The sequence below is a fragment of the Anomaloglossus baeobatrachus genome, chromosome 2 (genome assembly GCF_048569485.1).
Source record: "Anomaloglossus baeobatrachus isolate aAnoBae1 chromosome 2, aAnoBae1.hap1, whole genome shotgun sequence".
Classification (NCBI taxonomy): Eukaryota; Metazoa; Chordata; class Amphibia; order Anura; family Aromobatidae; genus Anomaloglossus; species Anomaloglossus baeobatrachus.
In genome coordinates, this window is record NC_134354.1 from 101478862 (window position 1) to 101506428 (window position 27567).

Below are 27567 nucleotides of genomic sequence, written 5' to 3' on the forward strand. Positions count from 1 at the left end.
AGCGGAGTGCAGAGAGCTGCTTGTAAAAATGCTGATTGCAAGGAAGAGCCAGAATCCCCAATTGGGGGACCCCCCATAGGAAACAGCCCCCTTAAAACCTCCAACGTACGTTTCGCAGAGTAAATATTACCCCTGTGGATACCGCTTCATCAGGGAGGAAAGGCGAGGGTAATAGAGGTAAGAAACCTCACTCATTTATAATGCCCACTGTGCATGTGGCTTCCTGAAGTGACGCCCACCGGAATGACGTGCACGGAAGCCGGCGCCACACCCCTCACTGAAGGAGCGCCGTATGGATATACATAGATATGGACATTGACATATATGATGTAAAATATGGCTCTGAGGGGTACTTTACACGTTGCGACATCGCTAGCATCGGCTAGTGATGCCGAGCGTGATAGTACCCGCCCCCGTCACACATGCGATATGTGGTGATTGCTGCCGTAGTGAACATTATCGCTACGGCAGCTTCACACGCACATACCTGGTCGGCGACGTCGCTGTGACTGCCGAACTATCCCTCCTTCAAGGGGGAGGTGTGTTCGGCGTCACCGCGATGTCACTAAGCGGCCGGCCAATAGAAGCGGAGGGGCGGAGATGAGCGGGACATAACATCCCGCCCACCTTCTCCCTTCCGCATTGCCGTCGGGACGCAGGTAAGGAGATGTTTGTCGCTCCTGCGACTTCACACACAGCGATGTGTGGTGCTGCAGCAACGACAAACAACATCGTACCTGCGGTCGACTCGACATTATGGAAATAAACGACGCTACACAGATCACCGATTTTTGACGCTTTTGTGATCGTTTATCGGCGCATCTAGGATTTACACGTTGCGATGTCGTTACCGGCGCCGGATGTGCGTCACTAACGATGTGACCCCGACAATATTTCGGAAGCGATGTCGCAACATGTAAAGCACCCCTAACAGTTAGTCCAATTGACAAAGCTTGTCTGTGTTACAGTTCATTGTCCCTTGCCTGTCTATTCTAGTTTCCCCTATCTTAATGCCTTCCCTTTCTTTTCTGTGCCCTATCAAAATTTTTAAAAAATTCAATAACAATAATATAGAAACAGAGGCCAACCAGAGTACTCACCTGTTCTTATGAGGGCCAGTCCAAGTCCGGATGGTGAACAACTTACTATCTTGAGAATAATCTTTCATAGGGAATCTGTCACTTATTTAAAAGCCTCGGACAGCATGAATTGGAGCCTGGCAGCAATTGTATTATGGTGTTTCAGAGAAAATATACTTTGTAAATTCAGCCAGGGACCAAAGCCATAGACAAGACTATTCCAGTGCAGCTCCAAGTGACGTACCCCAAGGCTTTGGGGTACTCGGTCCGGGGCCTTGTATTCACTGGGACGTATCACTGGGTGGCTGTTGTCCGGTTCCGTGACCCTGGGGGTCGCTTAAAAGGGGTTATTGTACAAGGGACAAATAAAAATAAAGTGACACCACTTGCATTATGCGGCTATCTGGGGAAAGCCGCTGCTGCAAAGTCTCTCACTGCTGGGGCTTGTGGTATTAAGTAGCTTAGATGTGATGGCTCTCTGCAAGTAGAGCTAGGCCCCAAGGGAGGATGATGGTGGTTGTAGTATATAGATGCAGAGGTGTAGGAAGAATTCAGACAACACAGGGGGCTGCGGTTTAATTTGTGCTTTACTCACTGGTTTGGAGTTGCTGCAACCCGGCTGGTACTGGTCTTCCGGTATTCCCTTTGTTCCAGTGCCGGTGTAGTGAACTGGTGAGTTTTACTTCCATGCACCCGTTTGTAATTGGTGGGTCCCTGTGGCCTGGAGCGTTTTTGGGGTCCCCTCCTGTTGTCTTCATCCTGGCCCGTACGGCAGGCAGCTTGAAACTCTCTTGGGTCGGACCTCTGTCCCCGTTCCCAGGTTCCCTCTCTGCTGCTGTGCCCCGGACACTAACGCCGGTAAGGTCCTTGATGGTCCCCTCACAGGCAGATTGTTATCAGGTGAGCTTGAAGCGTCTTCCTGAACTAGGGCTCTGTACCCCGTCGGTGCTCGGTCCAGTGAGTACTGTCGCCGTACTCTCCCTGGCTACCGTACTCCCTTTTACTCAGTAGTCACTTTACACTTTCTGTCAGCACGTAAACTTCTGACTGACTGTCTGTCTGACTTTTTACTATTTTCTGACAAGATGTCCGTCGTCCGTCCACTCCACTGACTAGCCCCTCCCACTCCCAGGTTTCTGGCTAGTTGATTGGATGCGTCCCAACCAATAGGTGGCCATCCATCAGTTCCATGTCTAGCCTGTTAGCCAGTCTGGGGCAAAGGGCGTGGATTTGTGTGTGTGTTGTGTTGTTTTCCAGCACTGATCTTCCAGGAATCTGAGGTTAGATGTAGTACCCTGTGGCACCTGACACTCAGGGGCGTCACACAGGTCTCTCCACCCTGCTCTAGCTGACAAGCCAGTCAAGAGCGGTACTGGACTAGTCAGGTATCTCAGCTGGATCTTTCAAAAATTGGAGTGTTTCAGAGAAAGACATATCTGGCTGTAATACCTGCTTTACACGAGACGAGCTATCGTGCGATGTGTCGTCGGTGGTCACGGTTTTCGTGACGCACATCCGGCATAGCGCACGACGTCGTCTCGTGTGACACCTCCAAGCGACGCAGTATCGCTCACAAATCATGAGTCATGTACTCGTCGTTTACTTTCAAAATATCGTTTATTTTTAATGGCGCCGGTTGTTCATCGTACCCGGGGCAGCACATGTTGCTCTGTGTGACACCACGGGAATGATGAACACAGCTTACCTGCATCCCACGGCTCCCGACGGCTATGTGGAAGGAAGGAGGTGGGTGGGATGCTTACATCCCACTCATCTCCGCCCCTCCGCTTCTATTGGCCGGCTGCCGTGTGACGTCGCTGTGACGCCGAACGTCCCTCCCACTTCAGGAAGTGGACGTTCGTCGCCCACAGCGAGGTCGTCCGGAAGGCAAGTGCGTGTGACTGGGGTTAAACGAGTTTGTGCACCATGGGCAGAGATTTGCCTGTGACGCAAAAACGACGGGGGCGGGTACGATCGCTCATGCTATTGCACGATAGATCGACTCGTGTAAAGCAGGCAGAATTGTGCAGCTAGGCCTCGGATTCATGCTGTTCATCGTTTGGGCAGCATGAATAGGGTGACAACTTCACGTGAATGTTTTGGTGGCGGTGAAGAGAGCCTTGCTATGATTGTGACCCAGGAGCTCAGATACACCTGGAGCTGGGTGTAAAATACAGATAAGAAATTTGATGGTAGGTTGAGGGGAGCAAGCAAGAGGCTTCAACTGCTGTAAATATACACTATAGTATTCTAAGCAGTATTTCCCCATAATCCCATAATTATCTAATCAATATCTTTTAACACCTTAACTCCGCTCCCCCCTTGATAGTGATATATTATATGTCATAGAGAGCGTCAGGGTGTTTGTAGTGGGGTCAGGAGCAGATCCCGCTCCACACATTGCACAGGCCAGGTATAAGGTATATTATATACCTGGCATCTGCCTTTATCAGCATTGCTGCTGTCAATGACAAACAGCAACAATTAAAGAGAATCTGTCAGCAGGTTTTCGCTACGTCATCTGAGAGCAGCATGTTGTAGGCAGATTCTGAATCCAAAGGTGTATCACTTAAAGTACTGGATGCAGCCATTCTGACCGAATCTGAATTTTTTGGTTTAGTCATGTAGCAGAGTCCAGAGGGCTGCCCCCGCCCACACCAGGCTCTCAATAAAGATTGTACATTGATAGTGAGGTGTCAGTCACAGCAGGGGGTATGTCTGACTGTCTTGCTTGTGATTTTCTAGTCATATAAGGGTACTGCTGCTAAAAACATAGCAAATAAACAAAAGATGATACTGTGACAAAACAGGCATGCCTGAACTTTCTGTGTTAACCCTTGCAGCATACTGGCTTCAGCTTACATAGCAAAAACCTGCTGACAGATTCCCTTTAAGTGCCACAATCCAGCCCGGTTGCCCATCGGTTCATCCTGTGATGGTGAGGAGGCAACTGGTTACTGAAGTGCTAATCTTCCTGTGACGTCCAGCCGCAGGCTGAATGCCATGGGAGATCTTGATTTCTTTTACTAGATGCAGCAAACTGGAATATTGCTGTATATACAGTAGTACAAGCGATCACAGTTTCAAGTCTACTAAAAAATCAAATCACTCACCCCCTTTTACCTAACTAGTCAGATCTATCAAAACATAAAAAATAAGTGTGCCACCCATAAGTGAGAAATATATTTGTGATTTTTGAGCTGAACGCTTTCAGCCCATAAAAAGAAGAAATTTACTAAGATCAACATTTCTTATTCCGATCTTAGTCCAGAAAACTATGGAGTAAAATTATAAAAATATTAATGGGAATAGGCCTACTAAGTAATTTGTCCATAAGCCATAAAAGCAAATAGACATAAGCTATAGACAGGGTAGATTTGCACTATAATTATATAATTTACCCCCGTCTGATGGCGGGTGCCCCTCCCCTCTCGCTAAGCTCCACCTACTTTCTGTGAACATGACAAGAGCAAGGTAAAAAAAAAAATTCTCGTTTTTTTAATACAGAAAACTGGTACATGAGGCTAAATAAATCTCGTCATAGTATTACAATCACATACATATAGTATATTACATAGCACTCACCTCTTCTATCATAGTGTCCAAAGCTGCAGAGATTTCTTCTTTGGTGCATCCACTGGATACCATGTTTCTTAGTCTTAGACAATATTCTCTCATCTTCAAAAATCAGAAAACACCAATTGCAAGTTAAAAAAAATGCATAAAATGTTGTTTTAATTTCAGTGCTCACATACGCATAAATTAAGAATGTCTGTTAGCATTTAACTTGTTAATATTGTACATCTCTTCCCAGACCGATATTATTAGTAATGATTTACTGGATAGTGACTATATTGACAGGGGGAATGTTAATATATAACTGTTAAATTACTCACACATTGTCAGGAGAATTAACAGAGCAAAAGCACAATGCTGAGTTCTAAGAAAAATGGGGAATACAAGATTTGACTAAACAGAGTATGGACAAGTCATCCTTAACCCCTTAAGGACGAAGCCAGTTTTGTACTTAATGCCCAGGCCATTTTTTGCAATTTTGACCAGTGTCACTTTATAAGGTTATAACTCTGGAACGCTTCAATGGATCTCGGTGATTCTGAGATTGTTTTTTCGTGACATATTGGGCTTCATGTTAGAGGTAAATTTAGGATGATATTTTTTTATTTTATTTGTGAAAAAATCTGAAATTTGACAAAAAAATTAAAAATTTTGCAAGTTTCAAACTTTTAATTTTTATGCCCATAAACCGGAGAGTTATGTCACACAAAATAGTTAATAAATAACATTTCCCACTTGTCTACTTTAGATCAGCGCAATTTTTGAAACAAAATTTTTTGGGGTTAGGAAGTTAGAAGGGTTCAAAGTTCATCAGCAATTTCCCATTTTTTCAACAAAATATACAAAACCATTTTTTTAGGGACCACATCACATTTGAAGTGACTTTGAGAGGCCTTGGTGACAGAAAATACCCAAAAGTTACACCATTCTAAAACCTGCACCCCTCAAGGTACTCAAAACCACATTCAAGAAGTTTATTAACCCTTCAGGTGCTTCACAGGAACTAAAGTAATGTGGAATGAAAAAAAATAAAAATTAACATTTTACCTAAAAATGTTACTTTAGCACTAATTTTCTTACTTTTTCAAGAGGTAACACCAAAAATTGGACCTCACACTTTGTTACCCACTTTCTTATGAGCGCGCCAATACCCTACATGTGGTCAGAAACCTTTGTTTGGGTACATGGGAGAGCTCGGAATGAAAGGAGCAATATTTGAATTTTGGAAAGGAAATTTGGCTGAAAAAGATTGCGGGCACCATGTTGCATTTGGAGGACCCCTAAGGTACGTAAACAGCAAAAAACCACCACAAGTGACCCCATATTTGAAACTAGGCCTCTCAAGGAATTTATCTAGATGTTTGGTGAGTACTCTGAACCCCCAGGTGCTTCACAGAAGTTTATAACGTTGAGCCATGAAAATAAAAAAAATAAAATTTTACCACAAAATTGTTACTTCAACCAGGTAGCTTTTTTTTTCACAAGGGTAACAGGAAAAAAATCACCATGAAATGTATTCTGCAATTTCTCCTGAGTTTGGTGATATCTTATATGTGGTGGAAATCAACTGTTTGGGCACACGGCAGGTCTTGGAAGGGAAGGAGTGCAATTTGACTGAACATTTGGCTGGAATAATTAGTGGACGCTATGTCGCATTTGGAAAGCCCCTAAAGTGCCTAAACAGTGCAGGCCCCCCACAAGTGACCCCATTCTGGAATCAAGAAACCTCAAGGCTTTTATCTAGGTGTATATTGAGCATTTTGAATCCACGAATACTTCACAGAATTTGATAAGCTTAGGTTGCCATATTGAAAATTTTCATTTTTTTCACAAAAATGTTTCTTTAGCATCACATTTCTCACTTTTTCAAGAGGCAACAACAAAACGTGGACCCCACAGGTTGTTATCCAATTTCTTGTGCGCGCAGGGATACCCCATATGTGGCCAAAAACCTCTGTTTGGATATATGGGAGGGCTTGGAATGGAAGGAGCACCATTTGAATTTTGGAAAAGTTTAAATAAATTGCGCGCACCATGTCACATTAGCAGGGCCTCTTGGGTACCTATACATTAGAAACCCCCCACAAGTGACTCCATTTTGGAAACTGGACCCCTCAAGGATTTTATTCAGGAGTATAGTAAGCATTTTGAATCCACAGGTACTTCACAAAAATGTTGCTGTAGCAACAAATTTCTCACTTTTAGGCTATGTGGCCATGATCCAGCGACACGGCGTCCAGTACACAGTGTCAGCCTTCCTGCAGAGATGCGAGTGTTGTCCACGTGAGAACGCAGCTGCCCATGCCCACGATTTGGGTTCAGGCTGCTGTGGACTTTAGCTCTATTCTACCTGCAGAAAACACTCATCTCCGCAGCATAAATTGACATGCTGAGGCTCGGGAAGCTGCGCCACAGGTCGGTTTATGCTGCGGAGAAAAGAAGCACAACGGGCATGGGATTTCTAAAAATCCTTCCACTGTGCTTCTACTGCACAACGCAGCATTATGGACGCAGGGAAAACACTCTGCGCCCAAAACGCTGCAAACCCTGATTGTGGGCACATAGCCTAAAATGCTACAGTGGATGAATGGATAGATGTCAAACATATATAACGTCCCACCCCCCTGCATATTCTAAGCTGGCGCCCTTTAGTGCCTTTCATGTGGCACTAAAGGGTGCCTAGCCTTGTATTTAGCCCAAAAAGAAAAAAAAATAATTAAAATAAATGACGTGGGGTCCCCCCTATTTTTGATAGCCAGCTAGGGTAAAGCAGACAGCTGTAGCCTGCAAACCACAGCTGACAGCTTCACCTTGGCTGGTGATCAATTTGGAGGGCTCCCCAAGCTGTTTTTTTTTTTTTTTAATTATTTATAAATAAATAATTAAAAAAAAAAAAAAGTAGGGTCCCCCCAAATTAGATCACCAGTCAAGGTGAAGCTGACAGCTGTGGTCTGGTATTCTCAGGGTGGGAAGAGCCATGGTTATTGGACTCTTCCCAGCCTAAAAATAGCAGGCCGCAGCCGCCCCAGAAGTGGCGCATCCATCAGATGCGCCAATCCTGGCGCTTCGCCCCAACTCATCCCGCGCCCTGGTGCGGTGGCTAACGGGGTAATAAATGGGGTTGATACCAGATGTGTAATGTCACCTGGCATCAAGCCCAGCAATTAGTTATGTCACAGCGTCTATTTGATACCAGACATAACTAATTGACAGTAATAATAAAAAAAAATTGACAACAAAAAAAAAATTTATTTGAAAAAACACTCCCCAAAAACATTTCCTCTTTGGCCAATTTATTGAAAAAAAAAAAAAATCAAGTCCCTGCTGTAATCCATTGGGAAAGTCCCGCGGCGATTCTGGACCTTCTAGAATATGGGGGGCACGTTCAGGGAACGTATCCCCCATTTTCTAGGAGTGCAGACCCTCCATTTGGGGAGAGTGGGTGCAAAGAATTTGCACCCACCCTCCCCGGGTCACAGCTGCAGACTCTGTGCAGCAGCAGCCAGCGTCTGAGTCACAGACACAGGAAGCTGACAGCCGCGCTCTGCAGTGTGACCGGCGTGCACTGTGAAGGAGGAGGGGGCCGCGGGGGATCAGAGCTGGTAGGTACGGGGGACACCGGGGAACACCGGGGTGGGGATAGGGGGTGACTTGGCAGGGCCTGGGGAGCAGGTTTCTGTCGTATGTGTCATAGCACATGCGACAGAAACCAGAGGAAAGGGGGAAAAGCGGCCGGCGCGCTGCTGTGCGCGCCGGTATGTGCAGCGCCATGTTGGATTCTCGGGAGGAAGGGGGGGTGGGGGGACACTTTAGTGACACCGGGGGACCGGAGAGGACCGGGGGAGGGGATTTATCTCCCATCTGACATGTTTGTTTATGCCAGATGGGAGATAAATGATTTTTTACCGGCGCGGTCATTTACTGTAACCTGATCATCGGTATACGGTGTATACCGGTCATCAGGTGAGCGGGGACCGGAAAAACCGGCCAGAATCATGATCTCCAGGGTCTCAGCTACCCCCGGCAGCTGAGACCCCGGAAATTTTCTGACTCTGGGGGGCGCTAGACCCTTTTTTCCGACCGCCGTTAAAAAGCGGCGGATCGGAAAAAGTACCCTAATTTGCCGCCGTTAAAAGGCGTATCGGCGGTCGTAAAGGGGTTAAAGGGGCTCTGTCAGCACAGAATGACTGTTCAAACCAAGTACAGTCGCTCCTGCATCATAGTAGGGACAAACATTTATATACACCTTCCCACCAGTCTATTTTCTCTCCATCTCCAACCTCCTCCTCTTCTTTGATTGACAGCCCTGGCTATTGGAAAACAAGTAGGTGGGAAGGTGCATTTCAATGTTTGGCCATGCCTTAATGCACCGAGTGCTTGTATTTGGTTTGGGCACTCATCCTGTGCTCATAGAGTCCTTTTAAGAGCCTCTTTGTAACGAGGGTACTAATACAGAGAGTAGTCCCTTCTATTTCTGGTGTCAGGAGATCAGCGCAGGGCTACATACATAATTGTTCAGATTAATACTGTTGGCTGTGCAGATTCTCCTTTATCTGGTGCTGCTAGGATTAAGTAGTGCCTCTGGTCTCCTAAATCCTGGATGAAAACTATAGTCAGCTGTTCTGCTTAAAGACTCCTCTGCTTAAAGAGTCCTCTCCCAGCCCAGGTAATTGCCAGTGATAGCTTCTGCTTAGCTTGCCTCTACATGGAACCTGTAAGCTGTGGACCAGGAAGTCACTCTGAGATCCGTTGCTGGAGTTTGCTGTTTTAAAGCTGAGTTGTGTTTTTCCGTTACTTATTCCTTTTTGGTTGTGCCTCACTGGTTAGTTCCTCAGTGCTTCCTCCTGTCGTTTGGAGTGCTTTGTATGATTGGTGTTTATTTTACCCCTAGCTATCTAATTGTCTGTGTGTGTGTCTTTAACCTAGAGTGGGACTAGTGTTCCAGCTGCTCTGCTCACTATACAGTGCTGAGTCCAGGGAAAGACAGATAGGCACGTGATGTATAGGGACACTAGGGAGTGCAGGGATCACCCTTAGGTGAGTTAAGGAGGTGACCCTGCTCCCCTTTCAGGGCCCACCATTGTATTGTGCTCCTGGTGTACCCTGTGTTGTGGCGCTCGTCGGGGGTTCCCACGTACCTGGCGGAACCCCGTAAGGTACTGCGTGACACTGTGGTTTCACAAAAGGAAGTTTTGAAGGTATGTTCTATCCCAAAAATAAAAATGATCACTACTTGTATGAGGTGTTACGTGGAAAAAAACCTTTTATTTTATCCCCAATTGAAACACTCAAAGTTATCACTTATTCACAGGATAAGGTGGGGACCGACCCTTGGGACCTGCACCGATCCTGATAACAGAGCTCTGACAGGCACTATCCAAGAGGAGTGGTGGCTGAACACGCAGACCACCACTCCATTAATTTTCTGTGTAACTGCTAGAGAACGTTGATAGCAGCTACGAATAGGTGAAAAAGTCCAATGTTGAGAATAACTTTTAACGAAAAAGTTTTAAAAATGAATAAAAGTCGTTTTTTTTTGTTTTGTTTTTTTACCTTGTGATTCAATATGTCGTTCATTCTACGAGTGGCCTCCGATGTGTGGGATTCTGGGAAACATTTCTTTGGGATGACACCATATTTTTCTATAGAACGAAAAAAAATAATTAAAAAGAAAAACTTGTAACAGGTTACTGATTTTGGTTGTCAGAAAGTCTTTATCAACATTGTTAGCTTTTCCCCAATTAGACACGCACAAACTTTTTTTTCTCCAAACTGGTGATGAAATAAAAATGTGATTGAAAATGTTTTCTTTTTTTTAACAAATCACAGAAATCCAATAGTATAATCTAATATATAAAGCTGTGTGTATGTATGTGTATGTGTGTCTGTGTGTGTGTGTGTGTGTGTGTATGTGTATGTGTGTGTGTGTGTGTGTGTGTGTGTGTCTACACTAAAGAGATTGCATCGTAGCATTTACAATCATAAAATTTTGCACAGTCACCTCATTTGATCCAGGGAATGTAGACTATGTTTTGAGGGGAAAATTTACCCCGAACGTTACAGTTATTCGCCAAAAAACCTGCTTACATTAAAGTCAATGGAGCTGGGAGCCACAGGTCATTAATAAAGAGAATTTTTGTTTACTTACCGTAAATTCTTTTTCTTATAGTTCCGACATGGGAGACCCAAACCATGGGTGTATAGCTTCTGCCTCCGGAGGACACACAAAGTACTACACTCAAACGTGTAGCTCCTCCCTCCGGGCTATATACACCCCCTGGATGACAATCTAACCAGTTCAGTGCAAAAGCTGAAGGAGGACATCCACCCATAAGTAGAGATAGAGTAAAACTCGGAAAGACCGGAACTCTGTCTACTAACAACAGCCGGTGAAACACACGGAACAAAAAACTGTCAACAGGCAACAGGGAGGGTGCTGGGTCTCCCATGTCGGAACTATAAGAAAAAGAATTTACGGTAAGTAAACAAAATTCTCTTTTTCTTCATCGTTCCTTATGGGAGACCCAAACCATGGGACGTTCCAAAGCAGTCCATGGGTGGGAAATAAACCAAACGGAGAAGTAGGCAAAACCTAACTTCACAAATGGGCGACAGCCGCCTGAAGAATGCATCTGCCCAAGCTCGCATCTGCCGAAGCATGAGCATGCACTTGGTAGTGCTTCGAAAAAGTGTGCAGACTGGACCACGTGGCAGCCTGACAAACCTGCTGAGCCGTAGCCTGGTGCCTGAAAGCCCAGGAGGCACCGACAGCTCTGGTCGAGTGCGCCTTAATCCCTGGCGGAGGAGGCACCTGAGAACACTGGTAGGCATCGGTGATAGCCGACCTGATCCAACGAGCTAGGGTCGGTTTAGAAGCAGCGAGACCCTTGCGCTGACCAGTGGTTAGCACAAAAAGTGAGGTGCACCGCCTAAAAACGGCAGTGCGTGACACATAGATTCGGAGCGCCCGCACCAAATCTAAGGAATGCAACGCCTTCTCAAAGCGATGCACAGGGGCCGGACAAAGAGAAGGCAATGAAATGTCCTGGTTAAGGTGGAAAGGAGACACCACCTTAGGGAGAAAGTCCGGAGTCGGACGAAGAACCACCTTGTCTTGGTGAAACACCAAAAAGGGGGATTCCGAAGAGAGCGCAGCCAAATCAGAAACTCTCCTGAGAGAAGTTATGGCTACTAGAAAAACAACTTTCTGTGAAAGTCTAAACAAAGGAACCTCCCTGAGAGGCTCAAAGGGGGGTTTCTGTAAGGCCGTGAGGACCAGATTAAGGTCCCAGGGATCCAAGGGCCGCCGGTAAGGAGGAATGATGTGAGATGCGCCCTGCATGAAGGTGCGCACCTGAGCCAGTCGGGCGATACGCCGCTGGAACAATACCGACAGAGCCGACACCTGTCCCTTGAGGGAATTGAGGGACAGTCCTAGCTGTAGACCGGACTGTAGAAAAGACAGGATGGTCGGCAAGGAGAACGGCCAAGGAGCATGGTCGGAAGAGCGACACCAGGACAGGAAAATCCTCCAAGTCCTGTGGTAAATCTTGGCCGAGGAAGACTTCCGAGCCTGAGTCATAGTGGAGATGACCTCAGAGGGAATGCCTGAAGTCGTCAGGATCCAGGACTCAAGAGCCACGCCGTCAATCTGAGAGCCGCAGAATTCTGGCGGAAGAACGGACCTTGAGAGAGAAGGTCTGGGCGGTCCGGGAGGTGCCACGGCACCCCTACGGACAAACGGAGCAGGTCTGGGTACCAAGCTCACCTGGGCCAGTCCGGAGCAATGATTATGACTCGACGGCCCTCCATTCCGATCTTGCGCAGAACCCTGGGCAAGAGAGCTAGAGGGGGAAACACATAGGTCAGACGGAACTGAGACCAATCTTGAACCAGTGCGTCCGCTGCGAAGGCTTGAGGATCGTGGGAGCGAGCCACGTAAACCGGAACCTTGTTGTTGTGCCGGGAAGCCATTAGATCCACTTCCGGAGTGCCCCACTTGCGGCAGATTGATCTGAACACTGACGGATGCAGGGCCCACTCGCCGCTGTCCACGGTTTGACGGCTGAGATAATCGGCCTCCCAGTTTTCCACGCCTGGGATGTGGACTGCAGATATGGTGGACTTGGAGTCCTCCGTCCACTGGAGGATTCGTTGAACCTCCAACATCGCCAGACGGCTGTGAGTCCCGCCCTGGTGATTGATGTAGGCAACCGCTGTCGCGTTGTCCGACTGAACTCGAATGTGCCTGCCCGCCAACAGGTGGTGAAAGGCTAGGAGAGCTAGAAACACAGCTCTGATCTCCAGCACATTGATCGAGAGGGCTGATTCGGACGGAGTCCAAGTGCCCTGTGCTCGGTGATAGAGAAATACTGCTCCCCAACCGGAGAGGCTGGCATCCGTGGTGAGGATCACCCAGGACGGAATCAGGAAGGAGCGTCCCTGTGACAGAGAGAGGGGCCGAAGCCACCACTGAAGGGAGCTCCTGGTCTGTGACGACAGAGCCACCAGCCTGTGCAAGGAAGAGATCCGCTTGTCCCAACAGCGGAGAATGTCCAGCTGCAGGGGACGCAGATGGAACTGGGCAAAAGGAACCGCTTCCATTGACGCCACCATCTGACCTAGCACCTGCATGAGGTGTCTGATGGAATGACGGCGGTGCCTCAGCAGAGAGCGCACCGCCAGACGAAGGGACTGCTGTTTGACTAAGGGCAACTTGACAAGTGCCGGCAGAGTCTCGAATTGCATCCCTAGGTAAAGAAGCACCTGGGTCGGGGTCAGAGTGGACTTGGGCAGGTTGACAAGCCACCCGAACTGAACGAGCGTGGCGAGAGTGAGTGAGACACTCCGCTGGCAGTCTGCACTGGATGAGGCCTTGACTAGAAGGTCGCCCAGGTAAGGAATCACTGCCAACCCCTGGAGGTGCAGAACCGCAACCACTGCTGCCATGACCTTGGTGAATACTCGAGGGGCCGTGGCTAAGCCGAAGGGGAGAGCCACGAATTGGAAATGTTCCTCTCCGATTGCAAAGCGTAGCCAACGCTGGTGTGAAACTGCAATAGGCACATGCAGATAGGCATCTCTGATGTCGATGGATGCCAGAAAATCTCCTTGGGTCATTGAGGCAATGACCGATCTCAGAGATTCCATGCGAAAGTGCCGCACCTGAACATGCTTGTTGAGAAGCTTGAGATCCAGGATGGGCCGGAAGGAACCGTCCTTCTTGGGGACTAGAAAGAGGTTTGAGTAGAAACCGCTGAACCGTTCCCGGGCGGGAACCGGAACAATTACACCGTTGGCCTGCAGGGATGCCACGGCCTGAGAGAAGGCGGCGGCTTTGGAGCAGGGGGGGGTGGACAGAAAAAATCTGTTTGGCGGGCTGGAAGAAAATTCTATCCTGTAGCCGTGGGAGATGATATCTCGCACCCACTGATCGGAGACGTGTTGAAACCACACGTCGCCAAAGTGGGAGAGCCTGCCACCGACCAAGGACGTTGCTGGCGCAGCCAGATAGTCAAGAGGAGGCTGCCTTAGTGGCAGCGGCTCCTCCGGTCTTTTGAGGACGCGGCTTCGCGCGCCAGTTGGGTTTACGATCCTTGGCTGCGGTAGTGGACGAGGTCGAGGGCTTAGAGGATGACCAGTTAGAGGAACGAAAGGAACGAAACCTCGATTGGTTCCTGCCCTGGACAGGTTTCCTGGTTTTAGTTTGTGGCAAGGAAGTACTCTTCCCGCCAGTAGCTTCCTTAATTATTTCATCCAGTTGTTCACCAAACAGCCTGGACCCAGTAAAAGGGAGACTCGCAAGGTACTTCTTAGAGGAAGCGTCTGCTTTCCACTCTCGAAGCCACAAGATCCTGCGGATCGCGAGGGAGTTAGCGGAGGCCACCGCCGTGCGGTGAGAAGCCTCCAGGATGGCAGACATGGCGTAGGATGAAAAAGCCGAAGCTTGAGAAGTTAAGGCATCCATCTCAGGTATAGAGTCCCTGGTGAGGGAATGTATCTCCGCCAGAGAGGCAGAGACTGCCTTAAGCGCCCACACTGCCGCAAAAGACGGGGAGAACGAGGCTCCTGCCGCCTCATATACAGAATTGGCCAGAAGGTCAACCTGGCGGTCAGTGGGATCCTTAAGAGAAGTGCCATCAGCCACAGCTACGACTGTGCGGGCTGAGATTCTGGACACCGGAGGGTCTACCTTTGGAGACTGGGCCCATTCCTTAACCACCTCTGGTGGAAAAGGAAAACGGTCATCAGAACTACGCTTCGGAAAACGTTTGTCAGGACAGGCCCTGGGCTTGGTAACAGCGGTCTGAAAACTGGAGTGGTTAAAAAACATACTCCTAGCTCTCTTAGGTGAGGTAAACTGGTGTATCTCTACCAGAGAGGCTTGTTCCTCTGACTCTGGTGGGTTGAGGTTCAGTACGGAGTTAATGGACCCATTCAAGTCACTAACATCCGCATCACCCTCAGACAAGTCAATGGGGTACATAGAGGTAGCGTCTGAGCCCACAGTAAACGAATCCTCCTCGCCCTGCACCTCGGCTCGTGAATCAGAGCCGTGGGACGAGGAAGGAGAAGGGTCCCTGCGTCTCCGTTTAGGTGCCTCTCGGAGCAGCAGAGGCACCCTGAGAAGAGGGCTGATGCATGGTCAGCAGTGTCCGGGACAGCTGCCCCATGGAGTCGGCAAAAGACTGGGAAATAGCTTTGGAAAAGGATGCTACCCAAGCCGGGGGTTCAGCCACCGGGGCCGGAGCAGCCGGAGGGACCCCTGAGGAGGCTCCAGGCTGAGACACAACCATGTTAGCACAGGCATCACAATGTGGGTATGTGCTTGGCTCTGGCAGAATGAGCTTACATGCAGTGCATATAGCGTACAGCTTAGCAGTCTTCTTGCTCCGGGTGACAGACATGCTGCTGAGGTGGAAGCTCTGCAGTAAGAATACACTCCTATAGAATGTCCTGAGAGTGTATAATAAAGCCCACAACCAGAGGTTGTGGCTTACCAGACCGCTCTCTGTGTGCCCTCCGGATTCCACAGCTCGGACCCCCAGTAAAGCGTCAGCCTTCCTAGAAAGCAGCAGGTTCAGCAGCCAGCGCCGATCAGTGTGATAAACGCTGAGAAAATGGCGCTGGGAGGAGGAGGGGGGGCGGAGATTAGCCCAAGAGCGGGAAACCGGAGGGCTAAGGAGAGATGTAGGGGAGGGAAACATCTCCTCAGAGAGGAGTGTCCTCCCCTCTGCTGGATGGCCGGTGGGCGGCGCCACTCTATTCCCCTGCATGAATGACATGCAGAGGAAGATGAAACCGAAACTAGGCCCAAACAGAAGCCGGGGCCTAGATTTTAACATGCGGCCGACGAGCAGGCACCTTCGGCGCGGTTCTCAGGGGAAACCCCCAGAACCGGCCGGAATTTACAGTAAAGATAAAAAACATACTTTCCCCCTAATAAAAGTACCCGGGACCCCTGAAAAACGTCTCAATACTTAGCTTTTGAGACGCAGGGCCAGTCCCTGAGGGGGGTTAAATGCTCCTTCCAGCAGGAACCAGACAGGGCTGCGGATGGAGACCGGTCTTCTGCAAGCAGAGAGGACCGTGACGGCTCCCACTTCAACCCAGAGCCTCTCAGAGGATGTGAAGGAGCGCGGCATGTGAAGGCTCCAGCCTTATAAAGTCAACCTTAACAGCACCGCCGACACAGTGGGGTGAGAAGGGACATGCCGGGAGTCCAGACTGGACCCGCTTTTCTTCCAAATCTTTAAAATCAAAATAAAAATGAAAAAATCAGAGAATGCATGTGTGTGTGTGACCTCCTGAACACAAAGCACTGAACTGGTTAGATTGTCATCCAGGGGGTGTATATAGCCCGGAGGGAGGAGCTACACGTTTGAGTGTAGTACTTTGTGTGTCCTCCGGAGGCAGAAGCTATACACCCATGGTTTGGGTCTCCCATAAGGAACGATGAAGAAAAGAGCTGTGATTGGTTGCTATTGGCAATGAAGGACATTGTTAGTATAAAAAGCTTATGTGTGAGGTAATATGATTTCGGTGGAGAGATGGATAGAGAGACTGAGAGAAACAGACACAGAGAGAGACAGAGAGACAGAGAGCGAAAGACACAGAGTTACAGACAGAGAGAGAGACAGACAGAGAAAGAAACAGAGAGAGACAGAGCTAGATTGAGAAACAGAGAGAGGCAGACAGGGAGAGACAGAGAGAGATAGACAGACAGAGAGACAGACAGCGACAGAGAGAAAGACAGACATAGAGAGAGAGACAGAGAGGGAGACAGACAGAGACAAGAGGAAGACAGACAGAGAGGGAGAGTGGGAGAGAGGGAAAGTGGGAGAGAGACAGAGAGACACTTAGTTACTATCCGGGGCAATGCTGGGTATTACAGCTAGTAAATTCATAATATTGGAAATGTTGGAGAGGACATTTAGTATGTTGACATTGTAGGATTTACCTGCTCACTAGGTCTGTGTCTATAGATGACCCTACTGACCCTAGCTGAATTTATGTAGATATGGACACACATTGTAAATTATTAATATTTGTTACTTATATGATCACAGTGTTCTGGAACTGGAAGAAGAACATCCAGGGAGGAACAAGGAGAAGGCTGAGGATGTGACTTAAATCTGGCACCACACCCAATGACAAAGTTACAACTAGCTTATCCCTTTGGAAATCCTTACCAATCAGGTTAACAAGCATGTCCCACTGGCCTCCATCATTGCTGGGGTTTGAAAGTAGGAACTGCATAAGTCTCCCATCGATTGGCTCGTCCATGTGGGCGGTGTCAACAAAAGCATTTAGGAAATAATGGCAGCGTTCTACCTGTGGGGAACCGATCAAGAGCATCTTAATGGTGAACGTCAAATAGTATGAGATTCTCAGAACACACATGTAAGGATCACATCAGAAAAATATTTAGCACTGTGTCAGCTGGAAAAAAAGTTTTATTGCTCTTAGGAAAAAAAAACAAAAATATAATATTTTAGCAGAAAAGTTGTCTTTTAACAGAAGTTTTTTTCAGCTTTTATTTTTCTTTATTACAAATATAATTTTGGCTCTACCGATGCACTGCACCTCCAATGTCCCTGATCTTTGGTCGTGAAGTCACGACTGTAGCCAATTACTGTGCAGCTTGTCAGCAAAGACCAGGGGCAGCGGCAGAGAGGCAGCACTGGATCTGCAGTGGGCGACTATGGCATATCTTATTTTTTATGCATGGCTATAAAACAAAAGGAAATATTTCTTGGAATTTGGAAAATCACTTTAGGGTATGTGCAAACATGTCTTTGTCAGATGGATTCCGAATGAGTATACATTTAAAATAATGAACATATGCAGTGTAGTGTCAAAACAACTTGGTGGGCATCTTTTATGTCTTTCTTAACCGATTCCGGACGTGAAGCGGCTCAGATTTAAAGGGGTATTCCCATTTCCAAGCTGCTATGTCAATACATTGTAGGTGTAATAATAATAATAATAATAATAATAATAATATTAGAAAATACCTCTAATTAAAAATATAGTATAGTTCTCCTGATTCATTATGTTGCTTACTTCATATGCAGGGCATTGCAGGACCTTCGGTATTCATGGTTACGACCACAAGCAATTAATGAGGTAAGCGACATTGTGAATCAGGAGAACTGTACTACATTTCTTATTGGAGGTATTTGCTAATATTATTATTTTTACACCTACTACAGATTATGAGTATATATGGGGAGTAGAGAGCTTTTATTAATTTGATTAAATATATAGATTGATTCTATATATCTCATTTTTTTTGCCATCCAAAACGTCATAAAAACCCCCATGGGACACCAGTTTTTTTCATTCTGCAATTTTAAATTTAACTGTAATAATGCGACACCCATTAACCAGGTCCAATACAAACCTTGGAATTAAGTCTTAAAGGGAAGGTGGCATAAAAAAAATAAAAAATCAATAACTGAAAAAATGAAAAGTATTGTTTTGTTTAAATATTATAATTTTTTAATTAAGCAAAATATAAAAAAAAATATGTAAAAAGATTGATATTTTCCCCTCTTAAACACTAGGGGGAGCAGCTGCTGAAAACCTAGTGCACAACTAGCTCACATTACAACTGTAGTAAAAGTGGGTGTAATCTGCTCTCTTGTGTGTGATGTCACCTCCCCCTTACCTTCTGGGTGTCTGCAAAAGGCTCAGAGAGGATGAAGTTGGCGATCAGTCGAGCCATTTTGTTGGTGACCGCAAAGTGATCCTAATATCTGGAAAGTGTCACAGAGGACGGATGGCATAGTGCTCCACTGTATACTATGCCCCACTGTATACTATGCCCCAAATACTCTGCCCCCATATTATTGTGCCCCGATATACTGTGCTCCATATTACTGCATCCCCCAGTGCTCTTTGTGCCCCCAGTGCTCTTTGTGCACCCAGTGCTTTTTGTGCACCCAGCTTACCCTAGGTATCGCTATTACCCCAGTGCTCTCTGCCGACAGAAAAATAATGTTGTTTCCTGGTATCAGCTATGTTGGCTGAGGCCCCGTCCCCTCTGGTCACATGGGTATGACATCAGCACAGGTCCTTCTAGCCACTTAGTAAAATGCTACTATAATAGAATTAGCATAAATAACATAGGAGGAGGAACAACAGGTGGGGAGGTGGAACCACTATCAAAACCGTCCCCAGCTATTAGCTGATTGGCTGCTTCTGCCAATCAAAAAGCTGTTCATTTTACAAACTTTACTTGTTTGGCTTTCAAAACCTATACATCCTAACTGACAACTAAAGGTATGTATAAAATCAGCATGATAGCGGCAGTATAGCACTGGCTTTAGGTTATATATTGTAAAATCCTGGTAATTGGTCCGCTTTAAGGCTATGTGTCCATGTTGCTTTTTACCTGCTTTTTTGCTGCTTTTTCAACTGCAGCGTTTAATACCAAAATGGTTGTGTTCTGCTTTTCAAGCAAAGTCTATGGGAATTTGGTTTTCTTGTCCGCACTATGCAGTTCAAAATGCTGCCTTTTTGTGGCAGAAATTTGGGCAAAAACTCAGCTTTGCAGTGCAAAACCCAAATGGCAAAAACAATTGACATGTGAATTGTTTTTGCCATTTGGGTTTTGCACTGCAAAGCTGAGTTTTTGCCCAAATTTCTGCCACAAAAAGGCTGCAGTTTGAACTGCATAGTGTGGTCTAGAAACCCAAATTCCCATAGACTTTGCTTGAAAAGCAGAACACATCCATTTTGGCATTAAACGCTGCAGTTGAAAAAGCAGCAAAAAAGCAGGTAAAAAGCAGGTAAAAAGCAAAGTGGGGTCCTAGCCTAAAGCGGGCTTTACACACTGCGATATCGGTCCCGATATCGCTAGTGTGGGTACCCGCCCCCATCTGTTGCGCGACACGGGCAAATTGCTGCCCGTGCCGCACAACATCGCCCAGACCCATCACACTACTTACATGCTCGGTGACATCGCTGTGACCGGCGAACCGCCTCCTTTCTAAGGGGGAGGTCCGTGTGGCGTCACAGCGACGTCACTGAGCGGCCACCCAAATAGCAGCGGAGGGGCGGAGCTGAGCGGGACGTAACATCCCGCCCACCTCCTTCCTTCCGCATAGCGGCCGGGAGGCAGGTAAGGAGAGGTTCCTCGTTCCTGCGGTGTCACACGGAGCGATGTGTGCTGCCGCAGGAACGAGGAACAACCTCGTTACTGCTGCAGTAACGATTTTTGAGAATGGACCCCCGTGTCACCGATGAGCGATTTTGCACGTTTTTGCAACGATGCAAAATCGCTCATCGGTGTCACACGCAACGGCATCGCTAATGCGACCGGATGTGCGTCACCAATTCCGTGACCCCAACGAGTTCGCATTAGCGATGTCGTAGCATGTAAAGCCCCCTTAACTGTTAGGCGGAGGCATTGTCCAATAGAGCAAGAAACCAAATTTGCAACTATGGACTTTTCAGAAATGTTGTGATATTATTAATAGAGAAGTTCCATAATAAAGAGTTATGTAATGTCAGCAGATCAACCTTATATGCATATAACATGGTGATTACCTTATCCCAGAAAAACAGATACGACTGGCTAAACTCAAATTCTTCAATATTGAACTTCTTTATAAAAGGTAGTCTCATCACGTTCAGACAGGAAAATATCCAGCACCTCCCTGAAAGATGGAGAGAAGACGACAATCAGTAAACATGGGGTACAGGGTGTAAAATCCCAAGCGGACGGCAGCCTGGCCCATTTGATTATATTCCAATCATACAATGTACATAGTCATTAAAACTTTGAGCAGCGCCCAACATTTTTGATAATTAGGTTTATTTTCCTTCCAGAGTTCTTGGCTTCTTTTCAGCAACACTTTTGCAAAAACGTCTGATTTTGATCATACATGAATATGTTTTCGGTAGTGTGTGACCATTCCGGGGCACCTTTTCTTACATCTCTGTGTTCTGACGTTCCTCTGCTATTCTTTTTGAAATGGATTAATAAATTGACAACTGCATATGACCAATGACATTGCCAACATGGTGTGGCCTTACCAAGTGTGCCACTGCTGATTGGACGCTGGGAAAGTGTACACCCCCTCATCTGGTAACACCCAATTGTCAGTTTATTCTTATATTTACAGAAGAAATAACAGAGGAACGTAGCAATCTAAGAAAAGATGGACCACGGATGCTGTTTTATTGGAAACACAATTATTTATTAGACCAGACAAGTCAGGGGAGTCAGCGGGTTCTCTGTATGTAATGTATCAATCATCAGTATATTGGCAGATTAAACTGGTAGCCCCAACTTATAATAGAACACATCATTATGACAAGTGAAGGTCCAACCTGGGGGGTCCTTGCTGATGCTGATAACAAAGAATAGAGCAATTGAATAGAGCTGTAACCTGTACAGCAAGGGGAGGGGGAGTGCAAACAGTTTCAATGCTAAAAGGGTTTTTCCCATTTCCAAGATCCTATCCCAGTAATATTAGCAAAAATCTCCACTTAGAAATGTAGTATAGCTCTTCTGATCACTATGTCACTTACTTCATGTTCAGGGCATTGCAGTACCTTAGGTATCCATGGTTACGACCATACATACAGTCACAGTTATAAAAATGAATAAACTGCCAACACATCCTACCCTGAAGGTCTGAATTGGTACATACTGAACATAACATATACTATCACCATAAGGGCCGTTTCACAGATCCGACTTTTTGGCGGATCCGGCGCACTCCATTATAGTGTGATATAGTACAATAGCAGCGCGACAAGCTCCAGTCACATGCCGTCATGTGACCCGGAAGTTGCCGAGCTGCCATTGTACTATATCTCACTGTACTGGAGCGCGCCGGATCCGCCAAAAAGAAGGATGTCAGAAACGGCCCTAACCGTTGCACTCAAGCAAGAGGGAAAAAAGCTGGAGGATGCAAATAATGGACATTATGCTCCGTCAGCTTTTTTTCCCCCTCTTGCTTGAGTGCAAATGTTTATTGTGATAGTATACTCACAGTTAGTTAGTTACTAGTGGTCGTAACTATGGATACCTAAGCTCCTGCAATGCCCTGAATATGAGGGAAGGGACATAGTGAATCAGAAGAACTATACTACATTTTTTTGGAGGTATTTGCTAGTATTATTATTATTGTTATTATTATTATTATTACACCTGCTACATATTAGGATAGGATCTTGGAGATGGGAATAACCCTTTAATCTCAAAACACCGCTCATTTCCATATTAATGGGTGACCAGGTCCAGTGACGTCAGGTTTACTGATACCTCCCTGGATGCATGTGTGATTGGCTCGTCTCCTGTATCTGTCCTATGTATTAGTATTCACTAGAATAGGACGGGGCACAATACCTGCAGATGCCACACTGATCCGGGCAGTTATCAGTAGATGTCACATCGCCGGCCCCACTCACTTCCAAATGCGGAAATAAACTCAGTCAGTCCTCTGTCAATTCCAAGAATACTAGACGTATGGAATCACTTTCTGTGCTGGATAGCCTTATTTTAAAGTATCCAATACATACTCTTTCCATAAAGCAGGCCATCTTTAAAGATTACTCCATCTGAATTTTTGGCAGTGGATCTATTCACACTGCTAGTAACTAGTGATAAGCGAGCAATAAATGCTTGACTGCTCAAAACGAGCAGGTCGGAGGGGCTTGACTCGAGAACCAAGCACAATGGAAGCCAATGGGAAACTCAAGCATTTTTCCAGATGACGGCAGATCTCTCTTTCTCTTCCTCTCCCCCGCCCTCCAGGCGGGGAGTCCAGCATGTTGAGTAGAGATGAACGAACCTCTTCGGGATCGGAAACAGACTTCCAAAAAAACAGGTTCGAGTGAGTTACAAGTGCAAACCACTCAAGAGGGGAGCGCTGTGCTTGGGTATGAGTGCAAGCCACTTGCAGTGTTTCAATAGCTCAAATTTGGGGTATAATTAGCGTGATCAGATGCAGTGTGCACACACAAAAATAAAGATAAAAAAATAGAAAAACCCCTTCTACCGTCCCCCAGAAGTGATCTGTTTATGGCTGGCAGCATGTGGGCGGAGCCACGAACTGCCCAATCACTGACTTCCAATGAGATTTGGATCAAGTCGGGGTCAAAAACAAAACTTTGTTAGGCTTTGTGCGCACGTTGCGTTCTGTCGGGGCAAATAAAACGCAGTGTTTTGTCACTGCACGTGCGTTTCAAAACACAGCCAAAACGCTGCATTTTGGATACATTTTGAATGCAGAATTCATGCGTTCTGGATGCTTGCTCTCCCATAGACTTACTGGGAAAAGCATCCAAAATGCACAAAAGAAGTGACATGTTGCTTTTCAGAACACATCGATTTTGTAAAAAATTTGGCATCCAAAATGCTGAGTTTCAAAACGCAATGTGCGCATGGAATTTGCTTAATTCTCATAGACTTTGCTGGGGACGCAGAATGCATGTGTTTATACTGCAGTTTAAAAAAGCTCCGTAAACGCATGTAAATACGCAACGTGCACACAGACCCTTATGGTTTGAATGTACCTGCCGAACCAAACTTCCAAAGGTTCACTCATCTCTAATGTTGACTACCTGCAAGATACTCGATCGAGTACTGAGCGCCTGAAGCAGCCTGGTGCTCGATCGAGTATCAAACTGTGCCGAGCACAATCAGCCCTCCTTGTAACCCATCTGTTAAAGGGAACCTGTCAGCAGAAATTTCGTAATAAACCTAAAAGATTCCCCTTTTGCAGGTCCTGGGCTGCATTCTAGCAAGGTTCCTGTTGCTATTCTGCCCCCTTTGAGAACTAAATAAATAGTTTATAAAGTCTTACTTTTTGTATGCAAATATTTTTTCTGTACACGGGGGCGGGCTCTCCTGCGTCCGTTATTCTCCCTCCTGCCGCTTTACGCCATCCCCCATTGTTCATTTCCATACTGAGGAAACCGCCCACTGCTCCCGAGGTCTCGCGCATGAAAATCTCTTTAGGAGAATCTTCCCCCCCTTGATTCGCCTGTTATGGGACTGAAACTTAATGCAGTGACTAAACCACAGGACTCAACATTTTTTGCATTTATTTTTGTCATGGAATCTGGACTGTCGACATTTCAGCCAGCGGCATGTGTAAGTGAGGTGAGAAAAAAATCAGAGCCCATGACCGCTCTGAGCCAGGAGAGATGGTCGCAGTACAGGACAGGAAAGTAGTAAGCTTACCTGCCGATAAGTGCTTAGCCCCATGGGGAAAAATAAAGAGATGTCTGGGATAACCCCTTTACCAGTATATAGAATTAAGTGGCCAACTTCTAAGCAGAAGCCGAGAGAACAATGGTCACTTTTTACCCACTTCACTGCTTTTGATGTCCAAAGCGGTTAAAAGAAGCTCAAAAAGATGTAACGTATGCAATGCTAGTAAAGTGTTAATTCTTTTTAGCATTCATTTTAAGCATTCTTTTCAAGCAGAATCCACCTGAAAAACATATGTGCAAATACCCTAAAAAGGAAAGTCATCCTGTCCCCTGATCCCTTAAGGCCGCTTTACACGCTGCGACATCACTCAAGCGTTCTCGTTGGGGTCACGGAATTTGTGATGCACATCCGGCCGCTTTAGCGATGTTGTTGCGTGTGACACCTATGAGCGATTTTGAATCGTCGCAAAAATGTTCAAAACCGCTCATCGGTGACATGCCCCCCTATTCTCGATTATCGCTGCTGCTGCAGATAGCGATGTAGTTTCTCGTTGCTGCGGCAGCACACATCGCTATGTGTGACACCGCAGGAACGAGGAACCTCACCTTACCTGCGGCCGCCTGCAATGAGGAAGGCTGTTACGTTCCGCTCATCTCCGCCCCTCCGCTTCTACTGGGCGGCGGTTCAGTGACGCTAAACGAACCGTCCCCTTAGAAAGGAGGCGGTTCGCCTGTCACAGCGACGTCGCTAGGCAGGTAAGTAGTGTGACGGGTCCGCGCGATGTTGTGTGCCACGGGCAGCGATTTGCCCATTTTGCACAACCGATGGGGGCGGGTACGCACGCTAGCGATGTCTGTCACGATATCGCAGCGTGTAAAGCGGCCATTAGATTATAAATGAAAACTGAGGGTGGGGAGTTTGTTTACTGAAGTTTATAATGGGTCCTATTTGTCTAATACAGTATTGAACAAAAAGCAATACAGGGTGGAGAAGGTTTTTGGTGCAGCAAGCTTCCTCTCAGCCATGAGTTGCCTAGACCCAAGTACTGAGACAGTTCCTGAATATATATATATATAAATATATATAGATAGATAGATAGATAGATAAACACACACACACACACACACACATACATACATACGGCTCTGGCAAATATTAAGAGACAACTGCAAAATTGTCAGTTGTTCTGATTTTTCTCTTTATAAGTGTATTTTTGAGTAAAATGTAACTTGTTCTTTTATTCTAGTTTAACCAGCCCAATTCCTGCCCAATTTCTAGAGTACGGTAATCTTCTCTGATAAGTCTAATTTTGAGCTTTTGCCCAACACCTGGCTAATTGTTAGAAGGAGACCTGGAGAGGCGTACAAGCCACAGTGTCTTGCACCCACTGTGATATTTGGTGGAGGATCGATGGAATTGGGCAGATTAAACTTTGTGAAAAACATAAGAATCAAGCCGCATACAAGGTTATCCAGGACAATGCGCCATGCCACACAGTTAGGTCAATCAATATGTGGATGAAGGACCACATCAAAACCCTGTAATGGCCAGTCCAATCTCCAGACCTGAACCCTGTTGAAAACCTCTGGAATGTAATCAAGAGGAAGATGTTTAGTCACAAGCCATCAAACTAAGAAGAACCGCTTACATTTTGGCACCAGGAGTGACATAAGGTCAACCAAAAGCAAAGTGAAACAATGGTGGAAAGCAGCCAAGACGCATGAAAGCTGTGATTAGAAATCATGGTTATTCCACACAAAAATTGGAAGTGGTCTCTTAATTTATGCTACAGCTGTATATGTAGAGTGTGTGTGTGTATATACAGTTAGGTCCAGAAATATTTGGACAGTGACACAATTTTCGCGAGTTGGGCTCTGCATGCCACCACATTGGATTTGACATGAAACCTCTACAACAGAATTCAAGTGCAGATTGTAACGTTTAATTTGAAGGTTTGAACAAAAATATCTGATAGAAATTGTAGGAATTGTACACATTTCTTTACAAACACTCCACATTTTAGGAGGTCAAAAGTAATTGGACAAATAAACCAAACCCAAACAAAATATTTTTATTTTCAATATTTTGTTGCGAATCCTTTGGAGGCAATCACTGCCTTAAGTCTGGAACCCATGGACATCACCAAACGCTGGGTTTCCTCCTTCTTAATGCTTTGCCAGGCCTTTACAGCCGCAACCTTCAGGTCTTGCTTGTTTGTGGGTCTTTCCGTCTTAAGTCTGGATTTGAGCAAGTGAAATGCATGCTCAATTGGGTTAAGATCTGGTGATTGACTTGGCCATTGCAGAATGTTCCACTTTTTTGCACTCATGAACTCCTGGGTAGCTTTGGCTGTATGCTTGGGGTCATTGTCCATCTGTACTATGAAGCGCCGTCCGATCAACTTTGCGGCATTTTGCTGAATCTGGGCTGAAAGTATATCCCGGTACACTTCAGAATTCATCCGGCTACTGTTGTCTGCTGTTATGTCATCAATAAACACAAGTGACCCAGTGCCATTGAAAGCCATGCATGCCCATGCCATCACGTTGCCTCCACCATGTTTTACAGAGGATGTGGTGTGCCTTGGATCATGTGCCGTTCCCTTTCTTCTCCAAACTTTTTTCTTCCCATCATTCTGGAACAGGTTGATCTTTGTCTCATCTGTCCATAGAATACTTTTCCAGAACTGAGCTGGCTTCATGAGGTGTTTTTCAGCAAATTTAACTCTGGCCTTTCTATTTTTGGAATTGATGAATGGTTTGCATCTAGATGTGAACCCTTTGTATTTACTTTCATGGAGTCTTCTCTTTACTGTTGACTTAGAGACAGATACACCTACTTCACTGAGAGTGTTCTGGACTTCAGTTGATGTTGTGAACGGGTTCTTCTTCACCAAAGAAAGTATGCGGCGATCATCCACTACTGTTGTCATCCGTGGATGCCCAGGCCTTTTTGAGTTCCCAAGCTCACCAGTCAATTCCTTTTTTCTCAGAATGTACCCGACTGTTGATTTTGCTACTCCAAGCATGTCTGCTATCTATCTGATGGATTTTTTCTTTTTTTTCAGCCTCAGGATGTTCTGCTTCACCTCAATTGAGAGTTCCTTAGACCGCATGTTGTCTGGTCACAGCAACAGCTTCCAAATGCAAAACCACACACCTGTAATCAACCCCAGACCTTTTAACTACTTCATTGATTACAGGTTAACGAGGGAGACGCCTTCAGAGTTAATTG

General features: G+C 46.2%; 1 protein-coding gene across 1 annotated transcript in view; it reads right to left on the reverse strand.

The window, feature by feature from the left end:
* BLMH (bleomycin hydrolase) overlaps positions 1-27567 on the reverse strand; it is a 116384-nt gene that overhangs the window by 69442 nt on the left and 19375 nt on the right. Inside the window, exons 3-6 of the mRNA XM_075333175.1 lie at positions 20712-20821; positions 17348-17489; positions 10209-10297; positions 4665-4757 (exon numbers count right to left, since the gene is read on the reverse strand). Of these exons, the coding sequence (XP_075189290.1) occupies positions 4665-4757; positions 10209-10297; positions 17348-17489; positions 20712-20821 (434 nt within the window). The remainder of the gene's footprint in view (positions 1-4664; positions 4758-10208; positions 10298-17347; positions 17490-20711; positions 20822-27567) is intronic.